The sequence below is a fragment of the Schistocerca nitens genome, chromosome 7 (genome assembly GCF_023898315.1).
Source record: "Schistocerca nitens isolate TAMUIC-IGC-003100 chromosome 7, iqSchNite1.1, whole genome shotgun sequence".
NCBI classification, from domain to species: Eukaryota; Metazoa; Arthropoda; class Insecta; order Orthoptera; family Acrididae; genus Schistocerca; species Schistocerca nitens.
In genome coordinates, this window is record NC_064620.1 from 497,831,836 (window position 1) to 497,857,995 (window position 26,160).

General features: G+C 45.1%; 1 protein-coding gene across 1 annotated transcript in view; it reads left to right on the forward strand.

Annotated features, from left to right (window-relative positions):
- Positions 1 to 26,160, forward strand: part of LOC126195107 (galectin-6-like) — a 480,373-nt gene that overhangs the window by 413,367 nt on the left and 40,846 nt on the right. The window contains exon 4 of the mRNA XM_049933576.1: positions 24,742 to 24,949. Within this exon, the coding sequence (XP_049789533.1) occupies positions 24,742 to 24,949 (208 nt within the window). The remainder of the gene's footprint in view (positions 1 to 24,741; positions 24,950 to 26,160) is intronic.

Here is a 26,160-nt window from a genome sequence, read left to right on the forward strand (position 1 = left end):
GATGGGTCGCACGCATTGGCGTCCATAGATGTTCGTCTAAAGTACCCCAACAACTAAATTTGAGAGAAAGTATACCAAACTTACTGTGCCTCAAACTACTGATCTACTCAGTACTTTCGAGGACGATTACTTTTATGGCTAAACGCTAGGCACATTTCAGTAGTATATGCAAATATAGGTATGGAGCTACATTTTGGTTCAAAGATCTGAAATTACATCCTCATTGGAGTAAAACCAGGTTATCCAACTAGTTATGAAATACAGCTAGAAAATATTCGCAAAAATTGTTTTTGTAGTTTACTGCAATAATACCCGATCCAGTCACATAAATGTGACCATCGCCTTTGCTAGACGTCAACGTGCAATAACTACACACAGACGGTAAGTGGCATTACTAGCAGGGAGGATAAAAGCGTGTCGGGAGATGCGGAAAACAGTGCAGTCGTTGTATTGTGGAAACGAAGCGATTTATCTGACTTCCAAAAGGGCATGATCATTAGCTTTCGGGCCGAAGGTGGAAGCATTTCCGAAACGGCTAAGTGTGTAAACTGTTTGCAAGCCGCTGTGGCTAAAGCATACCGTGCATGAAAAATGGCGCTGTCCAAAACCGGCGCCGAGGGAACTGTGGTCCACTACGGGGGTAGACGACAGGGACGAACGGAGGCTGCGGAGATGTGTACTGGTGAATAGAGGTGCAGCTGTTGAACAGGAGAACCAATGGACGATCATCAGTGCTTCGTCAACGACCGTGCAGCTAACACTGCTGCATATGAGCCTCCGCAGCAAGCCGCTGTGCATCGGCGAAGAAGGCTGGAAACAGCACGCCGATACAGCAAATGGACGTTCACTGAGGGGCGAGAGGCGCGCGGGAGGCGTGAAAAGTCTGAAAAACACCCTGCAACTGTTGCGGTCTGGGGAACGTTTTCGTGACATTCTCTGAGCGATCTCGTCATTCCGGAAGGCGCAATACATCAACATAAGTATGCATCTAGCCTTGGTGACCATGTCCACCCCTTTCATGAAGTTTGTTTTTTCTTGGCGCGATGGCATGTGGCAGCAGTACAATGCAACGTGTCGAAGAGCTCGCAATGTGCGTGCCTGATTCGAAGAGCACTCCACCGGCCACCAGATTCCCAAAATGGTTCAAATGGCTCTGAGCACTATGGGACTTAACGTCTGTGGTCATCAGTCCCCTAGAACTTAGAACTACTTAAACCTAACTAACCTAAGGACATCACGCACACCCATGCACGAGGCAGGATTCGAACCTGCGACCGTAGCGGTTACGCGGTTCCAGACTGAAGCGCCTAGAACCGCACGTCCCCGCCGGCCGGCCCAGATTTCCCATATTTAAACCAAACGATAGTCTATGGGACTGTCTCGATAGGGCTGTTGGCGTCATGGATGCTCAACTGAGAAACATAGCGCAGCTGGCCAAGGCAATGCAGTCGGCACGGCTCCACATCCCTGTTCGTGGCCGGCTGGAGTGACCGAGCGGTTCTAGGCGCTACAGTCTGGAACCGTGCGACCGCTTCGGTCGCAGGTTCGAATCCTGCCTCGGGCATGGATGTGTGTGTGATGTCCTTTGGTTAGTTAGGTTTAAGTAGTTCTATGTCTAGGAGACTGATGACGTCAGCAGTTAAGTCCCATAGTGCTCAGAACCATTTGAGCCCTGTTGGTGTCGTCCAGAACCTCACTGACATTCGTCCTGCACGTCTCGCAGTGGTCTGCACTGCAAAAGTTGGTTATTCAGAGTTTTGACAGGTGGTCACATTAATGTGACTGGACAGTGATATGCCCGACACTGAAACTGAAAACTCTCGAATAAAGATCAGGTACAATGATCAAGAAAATCCTGTTGGATATAAAAAATAACCAACAACAAATGCTACGTTAATGCTTGTCGAAGAGGAGAAACAAACAATGAACTTCACATATGATCACATTAATGGATTCAGTGCATTACTTTCATGCATTCTGTTTTCTCCATCTTAACTGTCTTAACTAAAGTGAAAAAAAATGTGTTTTCAAAGCTACACATTTTGGAATGCTACGGTAAAGTGTATCCCAGGACCAGTGTAATACTAGATGAACGAGGATTTGGAACTGCGTCAGGTCTGTCTCTTTTAGCCATTCTCCTTGTTCGCTGTCCGTCTTAGTCCCTTCACTGAATGTGTTCCTGTTTTTATGCGTTTGGGCGCTGATAACCACGCTGTTTAGCGCCCGTAAACCTCAAAAACACACACACACACACACACACACACACACACACACACACACACACACACACCAGCCGGTAGAATCCACTGGTGACAGCCTACGACGGACCCAAGGCAGTTATCGTGTATTTAGTTAGTCACATTATTGTACAGCCATGCCAAATGAAATGTAGGATTCGCATCTCTATGAGTGCACGTGGCGTTGAGTTGCAACCGCTAGAATCTGAGAAGGTCCCAGTTCTTGGAGCGGACGTCTTTTCGACTTTGAAATTTCACACTATATTTTGTTTTTTCGAATGATATATTAGCTGTTTTCTCGAGAGTCCACTGCAATAACTCTGCCCTGGAAAACCGAGTGTATTCTCAGAAACACATCAAAGATCTCCTTCGTCCGCAGACAAAGGGTTGTGATTCAGTTGTCCAGCGATGGGAGGGGGCTATATAAAGCAACTGAGGACGAATGACTGAGCCGTATACCGCTGCCATGAATGAATGTGTTGTGTTGGGAACTGGCATCGGAATCTGCGAGACAGTGCGTTGGACTAGTCCCTTTCTGCAGCTCGACAGCTTCTGTACTAGTAAACGACAGGTAAAAAATGAGGATACTATTTCGGCGTGCCTCTGTAAAAGCGCAAATCCGTCATGACTACAGAAAAACACCGAACCTCCTGCTGCAACAAGGAATCATGTCACAGTATTTCTCGGTGATGATGGAGTGGGAAAGACGTGAGCCGGAAGTCAAACTATTTGATCCCCTGGACATGTTGGGATCCCAAGGAATGAACATGCCTAAGGCTTGGCAAAGCTGGCTACCAGGATGCCACTTTTGGAAAGGGGGTGCCAGAACTGGACCTTCGGTCGATTCTGTGCCATCAATTGTTGGAAGTCTGGTACCCGAAATGGTTCGCCCTGGACTCCCCAAACAAACTTAGGGCAACAGAGGAGACCACGACCACGTGGCAATCTTCCCTTCGCACTTCTCGCAGGGAATCCATTTCCTTTGTCAAACGCTCACCTTACCCCCTGTCAGTTCCATTCTACATCTTGATTTTCTCTCTGTCGTATCTTGCTTAGAATCGGGCTTCCCAGGATTTGTCCATTGTACTCTCCTTCCGAGGGTTATTCCTATGTAAAATGAAGGGACTGATGATGTCGCAGTTTGGTCCCTTTAACTCCAACAACCAACCAGACTGTTCGACGATGGAGCACTTCCTTTCTAACCCAAAGAAGGGACGAAGCGGTCATCACTTTCCTACTGATCGGACGCAGGTGAATGACACACGCTTATCTCTCAATGCACCAAGATCCGCTTGTATGTATTATTGCCAGATATTGTGGGAGTCAGCACTGACACAAAACAAGGAAGGAGATAAGTTGCGATGGCCGGTGGTAGAAGTCCAAACTGATCTGTACAACCCACTTGTAGATTAATGGAAAGAAGGAAAGAAACATAACTTCTCGTTATGAGTGGCTTGATATCCTTTCTGTGCCTCCTACATACATGGAAACATTATTGCTACTTCAGAATGCAGACTAAGTATCATCTTAGTATTACTCAGTACTGACGCTCTCGATGTGTGCGACCGAACTGGGAGCGACCAGCAATGGACAGGTGGTTAAGTCAGCGTTCACAGGGGGCGCTGAACTCTGTCTTCGTGGAGGTGTGGCACTGCCCGCTTTTTCCAGTGGCGTGCGGGTTAGCTCCTCCTTGACTCTGTTTTTCGGCGCTGCGCTGGTCGGTGTAAAGTTGATGCTTTATGACAGCACATGCAGTATAGTGGCATAGCACTCTTGTTTTAACGTCGTGTATTTTGTATACTGACAGGACGGAAGCCATTGGTCTTCCAATGGACTTGGCCTCAATTATAGGCGATAACGAGAAAATAGCAACAAAACTTGATATTTTGTCTGGCATCAAGACTCCTGCCTATTTTAATGGAATGGAGATCTTAATGTGTTTTTGGGTGGCTGGTTCACCCTATGAATTACGCAATCATCCAGCCTTAGTTATGCACTCAACTCTTCTGGTTACACTGTGAATGTACAATGGTGGAAATTAGTATAAAGGCATGTGGTTATTTGTGGAAAAACGTGTGATTTACGTATTTAGTATTGCACTCATTTTTCCTGTACAATTTACACCAAAGCAAACACACTCATTTTAGCATTAGCATTGGTACTTCAAGAAATGTAACAAAACAAAACAACCTTAGGGGTGGAAATTGTTATAAACGCACAGATGACTGTTGTCAGAATAACCTAACGTATTCAATAAAAAGATCACAATTATGTCCTAGTAGTTAGTCGAACTTCCATTGTTCTTAACAACTGCAAAAATCCTCTTAGGCATTGATTCTTCCGAGATTGAGGTCCACTCCATCAGAATTGTTTTCAGCTCGGCCACAGTCTGACTGACGCCCGTTGCGATAAACACGACGTGGTAGGATGCCCCATAGATTTTCCGTGGCACTTAATCTGGATTTCTCGATGGTCAGCTCAGAAATGGAATTGTGAATTATCATCGTCAAATTCCTCATACTTGCGAACCAGTTCAGTTTTCAGCATTCCTATGTAATCGTCGGACTTCATTTTGGGGTGCAGCCATGCTCTATTGGACGTGTATTTAGCACAAAATGCTGCCCAGGCCATAACGTTGCCACCGCCAAGATTTCTACTCTTCCGAACCTCTTTTTCTGTACGGAGATCATGCCAGTAATGCTGAAAACCATCTGGACCATCCAAATTAAACTTACCATCGCTGAAAATTACTTTGTTCCATCTCCGGAGCACGACATATGTTAATCTGCTAACATGAGTCGATCCTCCTTATGTGTATCGTTTAAAGCTGATTACGGAGCCGTGTCTTGAGTGCCAGATTCGCTTCTTCAGCAAGGATTTATCTGACGCGTTTGAAGTGACTGATAAGTGCAAATAAGTCACGATTTGAGAGGAACGCAAGCCTCTGACTTTTGCTTCACGCAAAATATATTTGACTTTCCTTAAAATTGTCTGAAATGATTTGTTATTTTATGCTACAAACATGCTTTTTTTGCTCTTGACTTTCAATATTCTTTTATAAAAACGGAAATGCACATCAAATTATTTTGAAAGGCCGCGAAAACGCTCCATTCGAGTCATGTGGTGCCTGTGACATCAATGATTAGCTCGCTGCTCCTACTATAATACTACTAATTCACAGTGACGTCTTGTTTTGACAGTTACATTCCAGAAAATGGGTTCCACACGGTATGTAGTACCATAATGTACAAATAAATCTATAAAAACTCGCGAAAAGTTTTTTTTTTTTTTTTTAGTGTTCCAAAGAATGAGATATGTAAAATGTGGTTTCTCTGGACCGGCAAATTCCTACCACGTCGACGCACAAGTTTCCTAACTTAATAAAAAATGTTTTGCAGTGTGAAGTTAACATAAATTTAAATTAATTAATTAATTTAACATTAATAATCTTAGTGAAAATTGTCGTTACACCCATCGTTACATAAATTATTCGGTAGATCAGTTGTTAGAATGGTAGACCGTCGAATGTTATAAGATGTCCATAGGTCGTTGGTTCGAATCCAACTTGAAAGAATATCTTAACTTTTTCGTAAAACGACCTGTCAGTCCTCTCATACGAAATCAAATCACATTTACAGAACTTCACCACACCGATTAGCAACGGAATATTACTGTTTTCCTTGCTGTTTACATGCGCTTACATTTGCAATCGCTATTCAAACACGTCACGTTCAGAAATATATTTTTAGCTAATGTGAATACGCTCTTTTTATATATTAGAAACAATTTTTTTTCTATATTCATACTGCCCATCTAGGGTCCTTATTGTTTAAACTTTAGAAGTTTCATTATCTTACATAAAGATGAAGTAAATCTGCTTCAGATAGTGACGTTTGTTTACACTCAGTCATCCTAGCCCTTGCTGTGTGTTACCTGCATGTTGTACACGCTTTATATCTCTCCGTATAGAAAACCTCATCGTCTTACACCTCATTGTACTTGGGACGTAGGTGATATCTTCACTACTAGCAATTCTTTCCAAAAAACTGAATTGTTTGTTCGCTAAGTAAATGCATTTATCCTGTTGCCCATTTCTCAGAATGAGACTAATGCGAAGCTATATACAATGCATCCCACCATCGAAACAACTTCTACAATCAGTTCTTGCTAAAGCTATTTTCATATTTCGTGTAGAACTTCGTTGTAGGATTCGAACATCTGAATTCTTCGTCAGCAGTCAGATGAGCTATCCGTTGCGCCACCGAACGCATGCTCGGGACATTACCTCTGCTGAGCGAGTGCCTTCTCTGGAGGAAATTAGCACAAAGATTTTCCAAGAATAATTTTATTGTGCTTTGTGTCGTAGCTGATGGCTGATAGTCAATCATCTACCTACAATATACGGACCCATTTGGGTAAGTTCTACACTTCCTTAGTTTTGAGCGAGTTTAATGATGCTACAGGGAGCAGAAGGTCGTTTCACATATCGCCCCTCTAATTGGGGGAGAATAAACGTATCAACTTTCACAAGGTTTCCACTATCAGCGTTCACAAAATTCCATTCTGTTGTTATTTAAAAGTTGTAATTGCGTTTTCCACCACAAAATAGCTAAACTGTTTGCAGAAAAAGTACGTAAAAACCTCGTAACGTCGGCTGACACTCCCCATAACACACGTATAGCTTCATCTGACCTAGTCTGACGTTGCCAAAGCTTCAGACAGTAACAGAGCGTTTTCAATCACGTGACCAAATCTTGATATTTAATGATTTTTAAGCTTTAATTACATCAAAATAACAGATATTTTGTTAGAATACGTAAATGCTGTTCGAATATTATAATCAATCAGAAGAACAATAGTCAGAACCATACTTCTAACGTAGGAAAATAACCCATTAAACGTGTACCTGACGCTAACAGTTTTCGCGTCAGACCATATGTGCAATTTGTGCCGCACAGTGCACTTAAGAATAACACAACTGGAACGCTCTAATTTCTTAGCAGTCCGGCAATTAAACAGGCCCATTTCTTAGTGCACCTTAATACTTGCTTGCTCATCACCCGATAGAAGCTTTCTACGCGTCATTATCACAGTAACTTCCCTACGTCGTTAGCCCGCGCGCACACACCTCCAGGTTGAAACTGTAGCGAACTGTTGGCATTCACCACTGTGCGCGTCATGTAACAGATCTGCCATTACACCAAATTTCGCCCCCGCCCCCCCCCCCCCCCCTCTCTACCCGAAAGACTGCCTTTTTTTCTTTTTAAGTACTCGGTCTAATTCTCATGGTGAAATGAGAAGTATTTCGTTCTGCTTTGTTGTAAACTGTACGGGGAAAATGCGTGCAATACCAAATACGGAAATAAACTTTTTGCAGATAGCCACGTGACTTCGTACTAATTTCCCCCGCTGTATGACAACAGTTTGAAAAAATATCCTGTAGAATGTACGTGAACCATTTTATGCCAGTAGCTCTTGATGTATGACTATCACTTTTTATTTTAACAAGAATGCCTACCTGTCGAACCTTATTAACAGCCTGAAGCAAAGGGTACTGATGACCTCGCTGTTTACCGCACAATAATTTGAAACCCATCCGTTCTACTGCCAGAAATCCTTGAGAATGCTGTAAATGATTAAAAAAAAAGCCTATACTCAGATTACGGGAGGGGCTAAAAGGCCCCGTCTCGCCATTTTTTTTATTATCTCCACTACCTTTTGCGCACGCTTTTGGTCGCACAAGTGCTTCGTAGATAGACTGCATTTTCCCAGTACAATATCCTATCAAGAACCTAAAGTGTTCCACTTTCTTTACTTGTGATCACGGGTGTGAGACCACAGTTGTTTTCAAATATCGTATTGTCTTGTAAGAACGAAACGAGCTTCCTTCTTTCATTCATTTAAAATTATTGGTACGCGGTCATTCATCTGGAATGAATTCACCTGGCTACGGAGTCTGCGCTGATATGAAACGTCATGGCAGATTTAAACTGTGTGCCGGAGAGGGACTTGAACCCGGAACCTTTGCCTATCACGGGCAAGTATCTACCGAGTGAGATACCCAAGCACGACTCGCGACCTGCCTCATAGATTTAATTCCGCCTGTACCTCGTCTGCTACCTTCCAAACTTCATACAAGTCTAATGTTCATCATCTGATAAAAATTTGAAGTAGATACGTTTTATTTCTAATTAACTGTACCCAGATCTACAGTTTAAGTTACCGTTCACAACATGAACGTAAACTAGAGAACATATAAAGCAATAAGTATTAACTTTCTAGCATTTTTCTGAGACGCTCAACTTTCTTTACTTTTGAATTCCGGTGTGTGTGTGTGTGTGTGTGTGTGTGTGTGTGTGTGTGCGTTAAAAAAAGTGGCTCTGAGCACCATGAGACTTAACTTCTAAGGTCATCAGTCCCCTACAACTTAGAACTACTTAAACCTAACTGACCTAAGGACATCACACACATCCATGCCCGAGGCAGGATTCGAACCTGCGACCGTAGCGGTTCGAGGAGTTGGATAATGTGAACTGTAGTAGCTAACTAAATTAGAATATGTTTATGTTCAGATCACGCCTTATTCGATGTTTTAGATTGCTTCTTAAATTTCGCGTGAAACAGCTAGCCTCAGAAGCCCACACGAGATCGATTTTATAGCCTACAGATCCTCATCTATATCTGAGTCATTCGCTAGCAATGCGACGCAGTCAGCTGTGCGCGACGCAGCCTGGCCACGCCCACCTGTTTATACTGCACATGCTCCCATCGGGGATGCACAGCTGACCAGAAAATTAAACACGCCGTGGCGTGCTGTCTTTATCAGGCGTGGCGCAGACTCCTCAGCGTCACGCTGTACTCACGTTAGTCACGCGCGACTTCTCCTGTAGCGCAATTCTAGGCCACGTTCGGGGGTACCAGAAGCAGAGATTTATGTTTACAAGTTTTGGGTTTGCGTTCCAATTATCATTTTCTCTGTACACGATATTTCTGCAACTTTTTTAGTTATATTCATTTGACGCCAAGCGCGGATTTCGTTGATCTCTGTTTGCAATGTCCGTGGTAGGGATGGGAAAAACCGATACCGGTAGTTTAGTTCTGAATAAACGGTATTTTTTCGGTATTCGTTTGGTGATTTCCTTTTTTTTTTTACAAATAACGGAATGAAAATCAAAAAATCATTAGCCACAGCAGTGCTAAAAATTTTCTTTTTAAATATATCTTTTTTAAGAAAACAGTGGATTTTATTCCTAAAATTTGCATTGTTTTGAAATATTGCGTTATTATAGAAACTAGGAAAAGCAATCAGTGCTACTTTAATAACGGTGCCGCATTGCTGAGACATTTGTGTCCCTATATTGCCATGTATCGTAAGCGAGTACATACAGTGTGCAAGACATTTCCCCACCTGGCCTGTATATTAGTTCCTCGCTGTTGTCGCTGGACATCCAGTGTATTGCAGAATTGCACCAGTCCTAGTCTGGAAATATTTTTACGGAGTGACGTAGCAGTGAAGTACAATACTTCATTTTCTGTAAGAGATTCCCCCCTGCGGGTTCGGAGGTAAGAATAGGCCCGCGGCGCCGGCCGCGGTGGTCTCGCGGTTCTAGGCGCGCAGTCTGGAACCGTGCGACTGCTACGGTCGCAGGTTCGAATCCTGCCTCGGGCATGGATGTGTGTGATGTCCTTAGGTTAGTTAGGTTTAAGTAGTTCTAAGGTCTAGGGGACTGATGACCAAAGCAGTTGAGTCCCATAGTGTTCAGAGCCATTTGATAGGCCCGCGGTATTCCTGACTGTCGTAAGATGCCACTAAAAGGAGTCTCAGACGTTTCGGCCCTTGTGTGATGGTACCCTCTTGGGTTTAACTACCATATTTCAAAATTATTCCGAAGAGCGAGCCAATTGGGGAAGGGCGCCTTATTTGGTGCATTGTGCATAGACCTTTAGCCAGCTTATTCGTCGTTTCATTGCAGTCCCGCTCGCTCTCCATCTCTTGGGCGAGGATACATTCCTGGGTGCGATTTCCGCCATGCACTCTGCAGTGTCGCTTTCTGCGCTGACGACGACCATGGACCACTTGCCACCTAATATCCAGCACGGTAGCCAGTCCGTTGTCGTGGGGCCGCCATGTACCCTGTTGGTTGTAGGCCCTGACAACACAGGGATCGCTCTGCTGATGCCTGCACCGTTAACTCCCCACGTATGCCAAGGAGTAGATGCCTATCTCCCTGGGGCATCGGGACTCCCGGCAATGGCTATCCTGCCAGGTGGCCCTTGCTGTGGCAGGGTGGCGCTCGCGGGGAGGGTCCTTGGTCGGAGTTGGTGGCATCAGGGTGGATGACACGCAATGAAGCGTGGCACATCTTCTCTTGCTGGTGGCCAACCACCAACAGTCTCTAAGCGTTCGAGGGCTCACTTTAATGCAAAGATGTATGACCCCAAATCTTTTGCGTCCCTGGCCACATCACGAGAGGAACGAAAGGCTATGAATGACAGCGAGACGTAATCGTCTCGGTATCTAGACTGTACAAGAGCTGATGGGGAATCCTTTGTGTCCATGAAGCCTCAGTTCTTCGTAGAGCATTTAGAGGACAAGTTTGGGGAGGTGGGGGGCTTGTCAAAAATGCGGTCCGGGTCAGTCTTGATAAAAACAGCATCCTCTGCCGTCACAGGCATTACTAGCTTGTAAGAAGCTGGGGAATGTTTGTTACTATCACGCCTCATAAAAGCTTAAATATGGTCCAGGGGATTATCTTACACAGGGACCTTCTTTTGCAGTCCGATGACGAGCTGCGCACCAACTGAGAGCGACGAGGTGTCCATTTCGTCCGGCGCGTCCACCGGGGTCCGAGGGATAATTAGGTTGCCACCGGTGCCTTCATCTTGGCCTTCGAGGGTGACACATTACCCGAGAAGGTGAAGGTGAAGGTGAAGGTGATGGTCTACCGCTGTGATGTCAAGCCATATATCCCTCCCCCAATGTAGTGCTTCAAGTGCTGGAAGTTCGGCCATATGTCTTCCCGCTGTGCTCCCAGCCTCATATATCGCGATTGTGGTTGTCCATCCCATCCCGATACTCCATATGCCCCGCCTCCCATCTGTGTCAACTGCGGAGAGCACCATCGCCCTTGCTCGCAAGACTGTAAGATTCTACAGAAGGAACGGAAAATAATGGAATACAAGATCCTGGACTGACTGACCTACACTGAGGCTAAACGGATATTTGAACGGCTTCATCCCGTGCACACGACGTCATCTTATACCACCACTGTCACTCCTGTTACAGCTCCATCCGTTGCACCACATACAGTCAGCTCTCAGAGCCGAAGGACCACACCTGCCCCCTTGATGGTGGGAGGCACTTCCCTCCCAGTTACTCCCGCACCACCTATCTTGGGAGCAGCACCCCCACAACCATCGGAGACACCAGTCCCCACTTCTAAGCCAGAGAAACGTAAGTCTTCTTCGGCTTCTCTCGCTAGGAAGGGATCCCTTGGGTCACTCCCTTCCCAGGTTCCTACCAGTGGCAAACCAGACACCCTCCAGGGGCTGACGAAGCCCCAGGTAGCTGGCCATAGGGCTTCGCGGTCATCTTCAGTCCCGGAGACTGAATCAAAGATGCCCTCCCAGCAAGGGCAACCAAAGGAACAGGGTGAGAAATCGAAGACCCCTAAGACGAAGGAAATTGCAGTGGCACCCACTCCACCGCTACCTACAAGCTCTGAGTCTGAGGATGTGGTGGAGATTCTGGCGTCTGCTGAGGACCTAGATCTCGCCGGTCCCTCAGGCATAATGGATGTCGCTCCCATCGGTACTCAATCGGTGGCAGCAGGTGACCCAGCGGCGTAATCTGCCTCCTCGGTCCCTTCACGCCTTTCTCGGCCATGGACGATGTCATCCTCCAGTGGAACTGCAGCGGTTTTTTGCACCATCTAGCTGAACTCCGACAACTTCTCAGCCCTTTCCTCTCCATTGCTCTTCAGGAAACTTGGTTTCCGGTGATGCGAATCCCCACCCTCCATGGCTATCGGGGTTATTATAAGAACCAGGTAGCTTATGAAAGGGTATCTGGTGGCGTCTGCATCTTCGTCCTTCACTCTCTTTACAGCGAGTCTGTCCCTCTACAAACAGCATTTTAGGCTGCCACTGTTCGGGTGTGAATGCCTCAGGCTGTTATTGTCTACAGTCTGTATCTTCCACCGGATGGTGATGTCCCACAGCATGTCCTGGCTGCGCTGATAGCCTAATTGCCGCCACCTTTTCTGTTACTGGGCGACTTCAACGCCCATAACCCCCTGTGGGGTGGATCAGTGGTAACAGGCCGAGGCAGCATCATTAAGCAAGTATTTGAACAGCTCGACCTTTCTCTTTTAAATACTGGTGCCTTTACACATTTCAGTGTGGCGCATGGCACGTACTCAGCCATCGACCTTTCGATCTGCAGCCCTAGCCTTTTACCATCTGTACAATGGAGTGTGCATGACGATTTGTGCGGTAGTGTCCACTTTCCGATCTTTCTGTCACTGCCACAGCGTCACTCTTCTGGACGCCCCTGCAGATAGGCTGTGAATAAGGCTGCCTGGGACTTGGTCACCTCCATTGCCACTCTTTCCAATGACGCCATTGATGCGGTGGTTCACTCGGTCACCACTGGCAGCGTTACTGCCACAGAATCTGCCATTCCCTGTTCTTCTGGGTCCCCTCGGCGGAGAACTGTGCCTTGGTGGTCGCCCGAGATCGCTGAGGCGATTGAAGATCGCAGGCGGGCACTCCAGCGTCACAAGCGGCATCCCTCATTGGCACCCTCATCGCCTTTAAACGGCTCCGTGCGCGAGCCCGCCGTCCCATTCGCCAACGCAAGCGGGAGTGCTGGGAAAGGTATGTCTCCACCATTCGCCTCCGTACCTCTCCATCGCAGGTTTGGGCCTCGATTAGGCGACTGTATGGCTGTCGGAGCCCCGTCAGCGTACCTGCGCATTCACTGAACATAGCAGTCTGTCCTGATTCCAACACAATTGCAAACCGCTTAGCGGAGCATTTTGCTCAGAGTTCCGCTTCTGCGAATTACCCACTGTCCTTCCGCTCCCTGAAAGAGCGGTTGGAACGTCGGAGCTTTTCATTTCACACGCGCCACCCTGAATCGTACAATGTTCCGTTCAGTGAGTGGGAATTCCAAAGTGCTCTAGCCGCTTGCCCTGATACGGCTCCCAGGCCAGATCGCATCCACTGTCAGATGCTGAAACACCTCTCGGTGGACTGCCAGCGACGCCTCCTAGACCTTTTCAACCTTATCTGGATTGAGGGTGAGTTCCCGTCGCAATAGCGGGAAAGCATTTTAATCCCCTTGTTGAAACCTGGCAAGAACCCACTGGAGGTGGACAGCTACCGCCCCATTAGCCACACCAACGTTCTTTGCAAGTTGCTCGAACGCATGGTGAGCCAGAGGTTCAGTTGGCTACTTGAGTCTCGGGGCCTTTTGGCTCCGTGTCAGGGTGGGTTCCGTAAGGGCCGCTCTGTCGCCGATAATCTGGTGAGCCTGGAGTCTGCCATCCGTACGGCCTTTGCCCGCCGTCAGCACCTCGTCGCCGTCTTTTTTGACATGCGGAAGGCATACGATACGACATGGTGACATCACATCCTCTCTACGCTTCATGGTTGGGGTCTTAGGGGTCCGCTCCCGATTTTCATACAAAATGTTCTGTCTCTTCGTTCCTTCCGCGTGCAAGTTGCGGCTTCCCATAGTTCCTCCCGAGTTCAGGAGAATGGGGTACCGCAGTGATCTGTCTTCAGTGTCTGCCTGTTTTTAATTGCATTTAATGGGCTCGCTGCGGCGGTGGGAACGTCTGTCTCAGCTTCCTTGTATGCTGACGACTTCTGCCTGTACTATAGCTCAACTGGCATTGCAGCTGCTTAATGGCAGCTGCAGGGCGCTATCCGCAAGGCGCAGTCTTGGGCTGTAGCGCATGGCTTCCAGTTTTCGGCTGCCAAGACCTGCGTTATGCATTTCTGCAAGCGACGCACAGTTCACCCTGAGCCACGGCTTTATCTTGACGGCGAACCTCTTGCTGTGGTGGAGACGCATCGATTTTTGGGATTGGTTTTTGATACCCGGTTGACTTGGCTCCCTCATATTCGGCAGCTTAAACAGACGTGCCGTTTCAAACTGAAGCCTACGCTGACATTTTTTGCAAATACTGAGTTCAGCCCCTCCATGCCCACACTTACAGTGATCATTTAAAAAGATCTTCTATCTCCTCTGTTTAGTATTTAAAAAGAACTCCGCTGAAAATACAATAGAAGTAGTGACTTATTTTCACCTGCCATGTTAACCATTTGTAACTATCAGAGGAGCGTCATGAATGACGAATTTCGACTAAAACCTAAATTTCTCTTGTTGCCATGTGAAAATTTGCTTTTGGTTCCAAAACACAGCGGAATTTACACAGTGTCATTTCACTAACATGTTGTGCAGACGCAATTGCTTGAGAATTTTGAAAGAGTGGTTTATTAAGTTTATTAGGTGAGGAACTGAGGAAAAGTAATGTTGCTAGCTTATGAGAGAGCCTGTCCTCGGTACAAAAATGAACAAGTAATGCCTTCGCTTATTTTGTTCCAAAACCCACAGCATTTCTCGTTTCACCAGCTATTGATGGCCCTTAACAATTACATGCTTTCATTTATAAAATCTGTAGTGAGTGGAATAACACGGTACATAATGAAGTTTCGCATAGTAACCAAAATACTCTCCTCTTTGCGTGCTATTGTTTGCCAAAATCTCATTTCGATACATCAAACCATTTATGAAATATGAGGTAATACGAAGAATGTTGTAGATAATTCATTCTGGCTTTATCGCTAGCGCACGCGATCGCAAATGAGTGTGCTACATCAGATCAATTTTCTCGAGATTGGTCACAGATAACTTCCACCCCGTGTGTGAAGAAAAATTCAGTATGTTAGCTAAATTTCATAAGCAGCAACACATAATTTAACATGCACAAAATGCAAATTTCCATTGCAAACGTTTTCGAATGTAAATAATACAATAAGTATGACTGTCAATGAATTGATAGGCACGTCGTAATGAAACTGACAGATGATGGTTCAGATGGCTCTGAGCGCTATGGGACTTAACATCTGAGGTCATCAGTCCCCTAGAACTTAGAACTACTTAAACCTAACTAGCCTAAGGACATCACACACATCCATGCCCGAGGCAGGATTCGAACCTCCGACCGTAGCGGTCGCGCGGCTCCAGACTGTAGCGCCTAGAACCGCTCAGCCACTCCGGCCGGCTGAAGCTGACACATGAAGCCCATAAGTAACGCAAATATGAAATTTTTTTACGGAATAGTTTAGGTAAAACCGTTTGAGTAAGAGTGTAGAGTGTGCACCTAGAGTCTGTCGTCGACGACCGGCAGAGAGCAGGCAAACGAGTCGGTCCCCCCCTTCCGAACAAACAAATGTACTCGCCCAGCCCTCACGACGAAAATTGGTAACTGCGCTTCGGCCACCGTATCCTGAGCGGACTCTACTTTGTCTATTTCAGACGGGTGAAACGCTTGGTACAACCGTTCTTATAATCTGTCCAACATACGTCATATTCGCATGGTACGTGATATGCAGCCGATTTTCGGAGCTCTAGATTAACTTGCCCATAATGTATTACACATTTGAATTTCGTTGGAGGGAACGGTATAGTTGATATCGTTCTGAATGTTTTAATAAGGTACTGAGGGTTTGTGGTCCTATAGACCAGGCGCCAAAGTTCTTTCAGTGTCCCAAGAACCGTAAACCGTGAAAGTCATTATGTATCATAAAGAGAACAATCAGAAACGAAATCGCTACTTAGAACCAGAAGGGAGGTAACATCGTCACTGTTCTTGGTAAGAGCTTAGAGCGGACAGTGAATGACTGATAGTGGAAATCGTTTTAGCAAGATTAAATGTTACAGTCCTACGCAGGATACAATTCTCTGAATGGCATATTTGCTCAGTAAAGACTGGAGAAATGTATAATGGGAAGAACAACAGTTTTATAGTAAAAGTAGTGTACACTACTGCAGAACAAATACGCTGATCTGTATTCGTTATTACATCTACACTCCGTAAGCCGTCCTTGTGGCCAGTGGCAGGGAGTAGTTTGTGTACCACTGGCACTTCTAGCTCTTCATGCGCAGTCGCGAATGGTGTGTGGGAGGAACATTATTGATAAGCCTTCGTGTGAGCTTGTACGAGGGTGGTTTGAAAAGTTCTCGGAATGGAATAGAAAAAAAAGTACTTACATCAGTGAAACTTTATTTTTCAATATAGTCTCCTTGTAGATTAATGCACTTGGTCCAACAATGTTCTAATGCCTTGATACCATTTCGAAAATGAGTTTCCTCAATGCCTGCAAAATAGTTGTCTACTCTGGCTATCAATTCTTCGTTTGAAGTGAATCCACCAAGAAAAATTTTCAGTTTTGGGAAGAAATGGAAGCCTGACGGAGCCATATCAGGTGAATAAGGCGGATGTGGCAACAATTCATACCTTTCTTGTAATTTTGCCATTGCGACAGCACGTGTGCAGGCGCGCATTGTTTTGATGGAAGACAATCTGGCCTTCTTTCGCGTATATTTTGTTGCAATTTGTCCTGCAGGTTAGCATAGTGTTCTCCAGTAATTGTTCTCCAAATTGGGAGATAACCTACAAACGGAATCCCCATCGCATCCCAGAACACTGATGCCATGACCTTTGCCACCGAAGGAATTGTGTTTGTTTCCTTTTGTGGCGGTGAATCAGTATGTTTCCACTCCTTTGACTGTTGTTTTGTCTCTGGGGTATAGTAGTGCACCCAAGTTTCATCTGCTGTCACTAACCGGCGAAAAAAAAACTTGCCCGTTTCTCCTAAAGCGGGCTAAACATTGTTCCGATTTGTCCACTCTCACGCGTTTTTGAACCAGCGTCAAGAGTCGCGGCACCCATCTTGCAGAAAATTTTCTTCATTTCTAATTCTTTCTTTAAAATGTGATACACCCTTTCAGATGACATCTGGCAAGCGGGAGCAATTTCACGCACTTTCAATCCGTGATCCTCCATGACCATTTTGTGCACTTTTGCAATGATTCCTGGACTAGTGACACATCTTGGCCGACCACTGCGCGGATCATCATCTAAGCTCTCCCGACCAAATTTAAATTCGTTTGTCCACTGGGCAACAGTTGAATACGAAGGAGCAGAGTCCCCCAGTGTACCCCGGAAATCGGCATGAATGTCCTTTGCTTTTCATACCTTTCCTAATGAAGTACTAAATCACTGCTCGAATCTCGATTTTTTTTCCATCTTCGCAAATCACTACGCGGGAGCAACAATAGAGCCACGTCACCGCCACAGCTCTCTTCCAAGAGTACTGACGTGTCATGTGTTTACAGGCAACAGTCCAATGAATATCACCTGAACATCTCGTTGCGCTAGTGCTGACCTCTCGTGGTGATTCCGAGAACTTTACAAACCATTCTCGTACGTCGCCGAAACTGGTTGCTCAATAAAATAAGAGTTGGGAAATTTAGCCGCCGGTCGGTGTAGCCGAGCGGTTCTAGGCGCTTCAGTCTGGAACCGCGCGACCGCTACGATCGCAGGTTCGAATCCTGCCTCGGGCATGGATGTGTGTGTTGTCCTTGGGTGAGTTAGGTTTAAGTCGTTCTAGGGGACTAATGACCTCCCATAGTGCTCAGAGCCATTTGAACCATTTGAGCCAAATTTAGCCAGATGAAAGGTGTTTTGATTCGACATTCTGATCTAGTAAAATGTTGCATATATTGTCCCACAACAACACATTAAATGAGAGGTAGCCTGTTACAAGTGAATAACGGTTACTGCATACAAATTAAGCTAAGAAACGGTGAGAAATTATCTTGCTGCAGGTCAAGACACAATAACAATTAAACAGGACATAAATTACGGTCATTTTGATGAATGTTTTAACCCTGAATTAAATGGCTCAAATGGCTCTGAGCGCTATGGGACCTAACATCGTAGGTCATCAGTCCCCTAGAACTTTTTTAACCTAATTAACCTAAGGACATCACACACATCCATGCCCGAGGCAGGATTCGAACCTGCGACCGTAGCAGTCGGGCGGTTCCGGGCTGAAGCGCCTAGACCGCTCGTCCACCGCGGCCGGCAACCATGAATTAAGAGAGAATCCACCGAAGATACTTGAAATGCTGCTACTCGAGAGAAATGAGGAGAGTCAGGGACGGTTTAGATTGCTATTTTGGAAACATAGTACGTTCACCACGCATACTGTCCGGTATACACGCTATTGCATCACGTCGGAATTACCGGTTAGCTCCCAGAAATTGATTACTGAGCATACTGGAGCGAGTCGCGCAATCAATGGCGACTACTGATGCAAGAACCATGCATAATGCGTACGAGAAATTAGGGCTCTTACTGAGGCATTAGGTAGTTTTCCCTCCTCCTATTTGCAAATGAAACAGAAAAGGAAATGGCTAGTAGTGCTACGGTGTACCCTCTGCCACGCACCGTAAGATGAATTGCGGAGTATCGATGTAGATGTAGAACTCGCTAACTGACGATGGTCACAAACCTGCTCCAACTAAGAACTGACGTCAACTAGGGCCATCGATGACGTATCTCGTCAGCTTTGTATACGGAGACCCAACGACACAGTATGACTCCACCCACTAGAAGGAATAGTGACCAATCTAACAGGTGTGCCTCTTGCAAATTTGTTCTGGGACGTGAAAGCAGCGCACGCGGCCCAAGGTTGGGAGACCTGAAATACGGGCCTTGCACGAAAATGGCGGACGGGGTATATCCCTCTACCGTTAATGGAGGAGGACTGAAGTTCAAACTAACTGCTACCTTGGCCTTACAGGAATATGCCATATTCTACGGATCCTACATTAATTACACTAGGCGTCAAAAAATTATAATCCCTTTCACAGCCGTGATCCCTTTTGTTAGGCAAGTCGATGGAGGTCCCAAATTGCCATGGAAAATTACTCTGGTATGATTTAATTGGATTTTAAACTACTAGGCTGATTAGTCTGTGACCTATAGTAATCGACTCGTAGTTCGAAGACAAAGCTGAATCTGTAATTAAAAGTATGAATTAAAATTTTATTTGGGCACTCTCCCTTTGTCAGAGGGCTGGACTAGCCTCTACCGTGCCTGCACTGCTGTGTGGCTACGTGGCACAATGTATCAGTGCTATACGCGAGCATAAAACGTATTCTAGAATTCTGTGACAGCTGACGTCAGCGATGTAGGCCTGTAGTTGTGTCTTGGAAAAGGGGAATAACATAGACATCTTTCCAATTACACACATCAAAAAGAAGTTCTGCATCACCTCGGTCCCAGGAGTTGCATGTTGTACCACCATACAGCGAGACCTTCAAAGGTAGTGGACCAGATTGCTGTACACACTGGTACCTCTAATACACAGTAGCACGCCCTCTTGCATTGATCCAAGCCTGTATTCGTCGTGGCATACTATCCACAAGTTCATCAAGGCACTGTTAGTCCAGATTGTCCCGCTCCTCAACGGCGATTCGGCGCAGATCGCTCAGAGTGGTTGATGGGACACGACGCCCATAAACAACCCTTTCAAATCTATCCCACGCATGTTCGATGGGGTTCATGTCTCGAGAACATGCTGGCCACTCTAGTCGAGTGATATTATCCTGAAGGAAATCATTCACAAAATGTGTACAATGGGGGCACGAATTGTCGTCCATGAAGACGAATGCCACGCCAGTATGCTGCCGATATGGTTGCACTATCGGTCGGAGGATGGCATTCACGTATCGTACAGCCGTTACTGCGCTTCCATAACCACCAGCGGCCTACGTCGACTCCACATAATGCCACCCCAAAACAGCAGGGAACCTCCACCTTGCTGCATTCGCTGGACAGTGTGTCTAAGGCTTTCTGCCTGACCAGGTTGCCCCCAAACACGTCTCCAACGATTGTCTGGTTGAAGGCGTATGCGACACTCATCGGTGAAGAGAACGTGATGCCAATCCTGAGCGGTCCATTTGGCATGTTGTTGGGCCCATCTGTACCGCGCTGCATGGTGTCGTGCTTGCAAAGGTGGACCTCGCCATGGACGTCGGAAGTGAAGCTGCGCATCATGCAGCCTATTGCGCACAGTTTGAGTCGGAACAAGACGTCCTGTGGCTGCACGAAAAGCATTATTCAACATGGCGGCGTTGCTGTTAGGATTCCTCCGAGCCATAATCCGTAGGTAGCGGTCATCCACTGCAGTAGTAGCCCTTGGGCGGCCTGAGAGAGCCATGTCATCGACAGTTCATGTCTCTCTGTATCTCCTCCATGTCCGAACAACATCGCTATGGTTCACTCCGAGACGCCTGGACACTTCCTTGTTGAGAGCCCTTCCTGGCACAAAGTAACAATGCGGACAGGATCGAACTGGAGTATTGACTGTCTAGGCATGGTTGAACTACATACAACTCGAGCCCTGTACCTCCTTCCCGATAGAATGACTGGAACTGATAGGCTGTCGGATCCCCTCCAATAGGCGCTGCTCGTGCATGGTTGTTTCCATCTTTGGGCGTGTTTAGTGACATCTCTAAACACTCAAAGGGACTGCGTCTGTGAAACAATATCCACAATCAAAGTCTATCTTCAGGAGTTCTGGGAACCATGGTGATGCAAAACTTTCTTTGATGTGTTCATTAGGATTGCTTCACTCGTACATCGCGACATACGGTACACTCTTCCAAGGAGAGCTTGATGCATTTCGTCTGTTGATTAAAAGGCATGCCGCTTGATGGATTTTAAACATATCACTTCCTCATTTTTGCGTGAAATAGAAAGATGTTACAATTATTAATTTTACATGCATCAGTTCATCTTGGTAACAAAGTTATCAATCACATTAGCTTTAAATTTCTGATCACTTAAAAGTTGTTTAACCAGGTTTTTTTCTGTGGCAATTGTGCAGAGAGAATTTAACCTATCATTTGTCATTAAATTGTGAAGCCAATTCTTAATTCTTGTAAGGGTGCTCATAGTTCTTTCAGAAGAAGGTGTAGTGACAGGGGTCCGCAGCTCGTGGTCGTGCGGTAGCGTTCTCGCTCTCCGCGCCCGGGTTCGATTCCCGGCGGGGTCAGGGACTTTCTCTGCCTCGTGATGACTGGGTGTTGTGTGCTGTCCTTAGGTTAGTTAGGTTTAAGTAGTTCTAAGTTCTAGGGGACTGATGACCATAGTTGTTAAGTCCCATAGTGCTCAGAGCCATTTGAACCATTTCTTTTTAACAAACCGACGGTGCTCTTGATTTCAGTATTGCACAGATGATATCACATGGATTTCTGTGTTGAATAAGTGGACAGAGAATGTCAACATATACAAATATATCTTTGTAAACGCAAAGCAGGAAAAGAAATTGAGTTTTATTAAGAATGCTAAGCAAGCTAGAAGCAGTGTTGAGCGACTCTGCATCCCAATCATCATCTGTCATGATACTCTGGAAAATATCTTTCAACTATTGGTATTTAAGGCATATTGTCTCAACAGCTCGTAAACTGGAAGTCCAGCGTGTAGTGTACATTTGAGGCAATCTGAATCATTTATATTTCAAGAGTTTGCTCTCTTTGAGGTCTTGCTAAAAATGAATGAATTGCTACAAGACTGGTACAAGCCTAAATGCTTCAATATGTGACAGCACTAGATTAAGTTCATGAGCACAACCGTCCAAAAATGTAGCTCAGTCACTTCCGTTCAACAAAATTTTGGACACCTCCACGTTTACCTAACTCAGTGGTCTCACGATTTCGTCAGACCTCCCCAAAATCAAAATATGATAAACCCTGAGCAGTTTTGTCACTATAAACATTGTGAAAGTCGGTAAATCTTTCTGTGGGACTGTCTTGTGTACAAAACCGGAGAATGATACTCATTTCTGAGTGACAAGAAACATCCAGCGTTTCATCTGCCTGCGCTCCAACAAACTCGCAGGACTGTAACTCTTTACTGTGATCATTAGTGAGTTCGGTAACTGATTAAATTAATTCTTTTTGAATTGTGGTTGATGTACCTTTCAACCCAGAAGTGCTCTGCAGGTGATCACGAATAAACTGTTCTTGTCCAGACAAAAGTTCCAATAATTCAGGGAAAATTGCCTTTGTTGCCGGAACTTTCATCTCCTCTGAATGCAAGCTCCTGCTTGCCCAAGAAACCAATAACATAAATAAGTATCTAGATTACGAATCTATTTTGTTTCACAATCGGATTTAAAAAATGGCTAAAAGTTTGTTTCCTTCAGATATTGAATGTTCAATTCGTCCATGACCTGTTGTTGTTGTTGTGGTCTTCAGTCCTGATACTGGTTTGATGCAGCTCTCCATGCTACTCTCTCCTGTGCAAGCTTCTTCATCTCCCAGTACCTACTGCAACCTACATCCTTCTGAACCTGTTTAGTGTATTCATTTCTTGGTCTCCCTCTCTGATTTTTACCCTCCACGCTGCCCTCCAATATTAAATTGGAGATCCCTTGATGCCTCAGAATATGCCCTACCAACCGATCCCTTCTTCTAGTCAAGTTGTGCCACAAATTTCTCTTCTCTCCAATTCTATTCAATACTTCCTCATTAGTTGTGATCTACCCATCTAATTTTCAGCAGTCTTCTGTAGCACCACATTTGGAAGGCATCTATTATCTTCTTGTCTAAGCTATTTATCGTCCACGTTTCACTTCCATACATGGCTACACTCCATACAAATACTTCCAGAAACGACTTCCTGACACTTAAATCTATACTCGATGTTAACAAATGCCTTTTCTTCAGAAACGCTTTCCTTGCCATTGCCAGTCTACATTTTATACCCTCTCTACTTCGACCATCATCAGTTATTTTGCTCCCCAAATAGCAAAACGCATCTACTACCTTAGGTGTCTCATTTCCTAATCTAATTCCCGCAGCATCACCCGATTTCATTCGACTACATTCCATTATCCTCGTTTTGCTTTTGTTGATATTCATCATGACCTAAAAACTAAAAACACTCTTGATTCTGAAGGTGCCTTACTGAATTCCAGTGTTTCTCGTCGTTTCTGTCAATATTTTTTTGTCACGCATACTCCAAAAGAAGCTGACGTCCATTCTCCTTCAATCCCAGACCGACCAAACAAAATACATACGTAAGAATAAAATTTGTTACATCGCACCTGAATGTTAAGGACACCTTTTGCATTACGAAAATCGAAATTATCTAATTTGCCCTGCCGGCTGCCCGGTGGACACGATAGGCTGTTTTCACAAGCCTCCAGTGATCTGATAAACTGGATGACATGCGTAACGCAACTCACGGATGGATCGAATGAAGTTGTAATAACACACAAAATTAGGGTGACCAGACGTCCGGATTAATCCGGACATGTCCTCCTTTTTAGCTCTTTGTCCAGGCGGATTTTTACAGTGTACGGCTTTTTCGCAAAGTTGAGCGTCATACAGTTAAATTTACAATTCGTCCCGTTCTATTGCTCTTTTCTTAAATACTTTTATTGGCACAGCCTTCCTGATAAACACGCACGAAGGCGGTGTTAGTAGGTGGCACCAGGATCGTCGATGTTCTCGTTGATCGACCTATAAGCGAATGCAAATATCGATTATTTAAAATTTCGTTTCGTATCTTCGCTTTGTATTGGCTTGGCTTCCTGTAGTGCACGTCTGATTTGTGAGTGTAATTTTTAACCGAGTGAGTTACGGTACGTAAAATATTTGGCTATGCCTAAGCGAAAGTGTACATTTTCTGATGTCCTTTCCTTCAAATATCCGGCTTTCAAGAAAGGGAGAAATGAATTTGAAGCGGAATGCAATGTGTGTGGAGCTGGAATGGACGTCTCAGTGGCCAATAAAGGTAAGAAATAACTCGATAGATTAACTGTCACGGTTTTATTTCATTGTTTCATAGTCATTCAATTTATTTGTATTGGGAAGGGTAAAGTGCAGTTTACATGCCATCAGCTGCTGCTTGAATTGTAGTTGTTGGTGTTGGTGGCGGTGCGTCGAATGAAGGGAGGTGAATGGTCTTAAGTTTTTCGCTTTGTAAACAACTCCCTGTTGACGTAACAAAACAATTGACGCCACGCTGTCACCGACCATCAGTACCAATTGACGACTAGTTTTAATTCCCGGCAGAAACATGCAATCTTATTGGCTGCCTGAACGCTATAAAACTAAATGCATGCTGCTTTGTCACTGAAATGTTAAATTTCTTGCACAGATGACCAAGATCTTGAACATCACATTGCTGTGTCCTCTTTTTATTCTTCCTTTGTACTCCTTTTTGAAGCTGTTTGTCCTCCTTCTTAAACAATCGCATCTGGTTACCCTACACAAAACAAACTTGTGCGGTTTTCAGTGCTCTGTTATATTGTAACTCTATGTAAGTTTTCTTCAAAGATTTGGGTGGGCCATGCCTCAAAAGCCTGTGAAGAGCTTCGCCACTGACAAATGTGTGCCGGTCGGCAGGTTCTCGGTGAACCTGGCGTGCGGTTCGGAGCCGACGTCGGACATCGCGCTGCACGTGAACCCGCGCTTCGACGAACGTCGCTTGGTGCGCAACGTGCGCATGGCCGGCACCTGGGGCGAAGAGGAGTCTTCTGCGTCCTGGCCCTTCCCCATGGGCCGGCAGCTCCCCTTCGCGCTGCTCATCTACGCGACAACTGACGTCTACTATGTGAGTTAAATTGCGCCACGGCTGCCACATGCACTTCTGTGAACTAGCACAGGTTGGGGTCTGCATTAGGGGCGTTGATAATATATCGATGCTTTTCCCAAAAATATCGATGTATAAGGCGACATTTTTTCTCCTGTTAAATCGATATAAATCTGGCGATATCGAATGCTGATATTTTTATTTTATATTTTTTTCGCAATTTTCGGTAAATATTTGAAGTTGTTCTTCTGGAATTGTAGGAGAACATACTTTTACTTTCTTTGTGTGAAGGAGTCCTAAAAGTTTTTGAGCTTTAATCGCGTCCAGTCTTTCTCTTTGAATGTGTGAATCACAGTCTAACATAACAGCCGCGACACTCACTGCTGTAAAAGTTGTTACCGTTTGACAGATGGAGCGGCACTAGCGCTCCAAGCGGCGAGTAAGGTGAACATCAGATGCGTTGTAAGCATAATGTTTGTTTTGCATCCATTTCCTACGTAATTTACGAAATATTTGAGTTATTTTCTTGGCTCCAACGGTTCGTGTAGTATCAGAAGGCATATATGTTTCTAAAAATGATTCTAAAATAAGACGTAACGTTAGCGACAGCCCCGGACTTCGCACAAGTACCGCCCAATCACCCCCCTCCACACCAATCCATATCCTAAGCTCCGCCCATGATCTGCCGCACGTTCCAACATCAAAGTTGTTCGTATCACAGATACGCCAGTCATAACAAGGGAGAAAATCAGTAGTTAGTACGAAATACATTTTATCCGGTACCATTGTGAAAAGAATTAGAAATATGTTCATTGAATATGTAAGTTGAAAAATCATCAATAAGAAAGAAAAATAAAAATGGTATCCACACTGCCTTTTTTATTTCATGAGCTTTCATCTGCACTATATCAAAAAATCTGATATTTGTTGACTGCAGTGAGCGCAAATTTCAGTCACATCGCGTAGTGTACGAAATTCTGTTGGGAAATATTAATTGGTAGTATCGGTAAGGATGCTGTCCATTATCTCGATTGTCTAAAGTCAATGTTGTGCATAAACAAGGCAAAGTCGATGTCTTGGTTTGTTTCTGATTACCTCAGCAAGACTCAAGAAAATAAGAGTGGGATAATGTAGAAATGCGTAATGCAAGCAGTCGGATATTTATACGGTGACATTCTTCATTAATATTTGCCTTTGTAATGGGTGAATTTTTACTTGTGAACTCTTATGAC